We start from the raw sequence: 2076 nt of genomic DNA on the forward strand, positions 1-2076 counted from the left end.
AAAAAAAAAAAAAAAAAAAAACATGCTCAGGAGGGAGGTGCTGTGGTTGGAGGACTCCTGGTGTGTATGTCACCTAGAGACTGGAGGACAGGGTGGGTGCTGAGGAATGAGTGACAGGTCATTCCTAGGGCCAGAGGTAGGGACGGGGGGCACCGGCCAAGGCAGAAGAGTGGGGAGGTGTCTCTGCTGGGATGGACGGAGTTGGTGGAAAGAGAACTACCGTGGAGATGCAGAGTAGCCCTGGGGCCCTCGGACCCCCTGGTGTGAGCTGACGCTGGAGAGTCTCTGTGGGGTCCTCTGTCCCCCCGTGTGAGCTGATGCTGGAGAGTTGCTGTGGGGTCCTCTGTCCCCCCGTGTGAGCTGATGCTGGAGAGTCGCTGTGGGGTCCTCTGTCCCGTGTGAGCTGATGCTGGAGAGTCGCTGTGGGGTCCTCTGTCCCCCCCGTGTGAGCTGACGCTGGAGAGTAGCGGTGGGGCCCTCTGTCCCACCCCCTCCCCCGCCCCCGTGTGAGCTGACACAGCCCTTGTGCGCTCTCCTCTCTGAGGAGCGTGGCATGCTAGGCGCCCTCCTGTGTCAGCGTTTGTAGCAACGAGCATGTATCCTGGGTGGCTCCTCTGTGCTGAAGGACTCCTGGGGTCCTAAAGTTGCCTGGCACACACCCCAGCGTGGTCAAGGCCACACATCCACAGGGACACACGGCAGGGTGGGCACGCAGTTCCCCCTCCGGGCTGATCCCGTGAGGATGGGGTGGGCGGAAGAGGGACAGTACCTCCTCCTCCTGCAGGGGGCGTTTGCACCCAAAAGACGGAGATTTTACTCACAGTGTAGGGAGAGATTCAGGAATAAAAAGCAGAAGGTGAAGGCACAGGTGGTCCCTGCAGCCTTTTCTTCCTTCCGGCAGAGCCGCAGGTCCTGGCTGATTCTGTGAGGCGCTTGAGGTCGGACTGGCCCTTTTCCAGCCATGCCCACAGCATCCACTCCAGCCTCCCTGTCGCCTTCCCGTTGCTCAGCAGAGTCCGGTGGCGGGAGGGCAAAGGGGGTAAGCAGGGCATGGAGCACGCCTGTGCCCTGGACACGCTTGTCAGCGGCAGAGCAGGAGAGCCACGCCAGCTCCCCTCTCACCACGTGGGGTGAGGGCACGGGCGCCCCAGCCCGCTGTTGAGGGCGGGGCATGGTGGGGTGAGGGCCGGCGTCGTCGGGGGGAGATCACCCAGGAGGTGGGGAGCTCCATGGCGGGGTGAGGCCCGCCACGAGTTTCTGTTGTGATTGTGGGTTATTAAGCGGTTGTAACAGCAGCAACGGAAAGCTGCTGTTGAAACAGCGAATGAGCAGTGCGAGCTGTGTGTGGTTGGCTGGTGGTTTTGGTGGTGAGAAGGTTGGCAGGGAGACCTTTGCAGCGGGGCCCGTGTGTGCTGAGAACGCTGCTGCCCCCCCAGGTGGCCCTTGGCAGGCAGCAGCGGCCCTGCCCTGAGTGCTGTCCGGGCCGTCCTGGCCCCGCACCAGCCCCACTGCAGTGTCTCCATCTGGCTCGGGGTACTCCGGGAGGCTCCACGCTTCACTCAGCCGTCGGGAGTGACTCTTGACGTCTCTCTTCCAGAGACACCATGGACAGCGTGAAGCAGAGCGCAGCTCTGTGCTTGCTGCGCCTGTATCGGACGTCCTCCGACCTCGTCCCCATGGGCGACTGGACATCTCGAGTGGTGCACCTGCTCAACGACCAGCACTTGGTAAGTGCCCTTGGCCTTGGTTCCCCTATCCTGCTCCTCCAGGTGACCTTTGCAATGGCCTGGAGCGGGGTGGTGTTGGGGGAAGAAACGGGTGCCGCACCGAGCCATGGGTCCCGTAGACCGAGGGTGGCCTGATGGAGAGACAGGTTGGAGTGGACACGGGTGCCGCACCGAGCCATGGGTCCCGTAGCCCGAGGGTGGCCTGGTGGAGAGACAGGTTGTAGTGGACACGGGTGCCGCACCGAGCCATGGGTCCCGTAGCCCGAGGGTGGCCTGGTGGAGAGACTGGTTGGAGTGGACAAGGGTGCCGCACCGAGCCATGGGTCCCGTAGCCCGAGGGTGGCCTGGT

The 2076-nt window shown here is 63.2% G+C and overlaps 1 protein-coding gene across 11 annotated transcripts in view; it reads left to right on the forward strand.

Moving 5' to 3' along the window:
* Nucleotides 1–2076, forward strand: part of AP2A2 (adaptor related protein complex 2 subunit alpha 2) — a 73623-nt gene that overhangs the window by 39736 nt on the left and 31811 nt on the right. For 6 of the 11 annotated variants that reach the window (XM_032270565.1, XM_032270567.1, XM_032270571.1 and 3 more), the window contains one exon: nucleotides 1598–1727. The exons of the other annotated variants lie outside the window; for them this stretch is intronic. In XM_032270565.1, coding sequence (XP_032126456.1) covers nucleotides 1598–1727 — 130 coding nt within the window. The remainder of the gene's footprint in view (nucleotides 1–1597; nucleotides 1728–2076) is intronic. 11 annotated transcript variants of the gene reach the window in all.

Source organism: Sapajus apella, unplaced genomic scaffold (genome assembly GCF_009761245.1).
Source record: "Sapajus apella isolate SASKATOON/1434 unplaced genomic scaffold, GSC_monkey_1.0 scaffold212, whole genome shotgun sequence".
NCBI classification, from domain to species: Eukaryota; Metazoa; Chordata; class Mammalia; order Primates; family Cebidae; genus Sapajus; species Sapajus apella.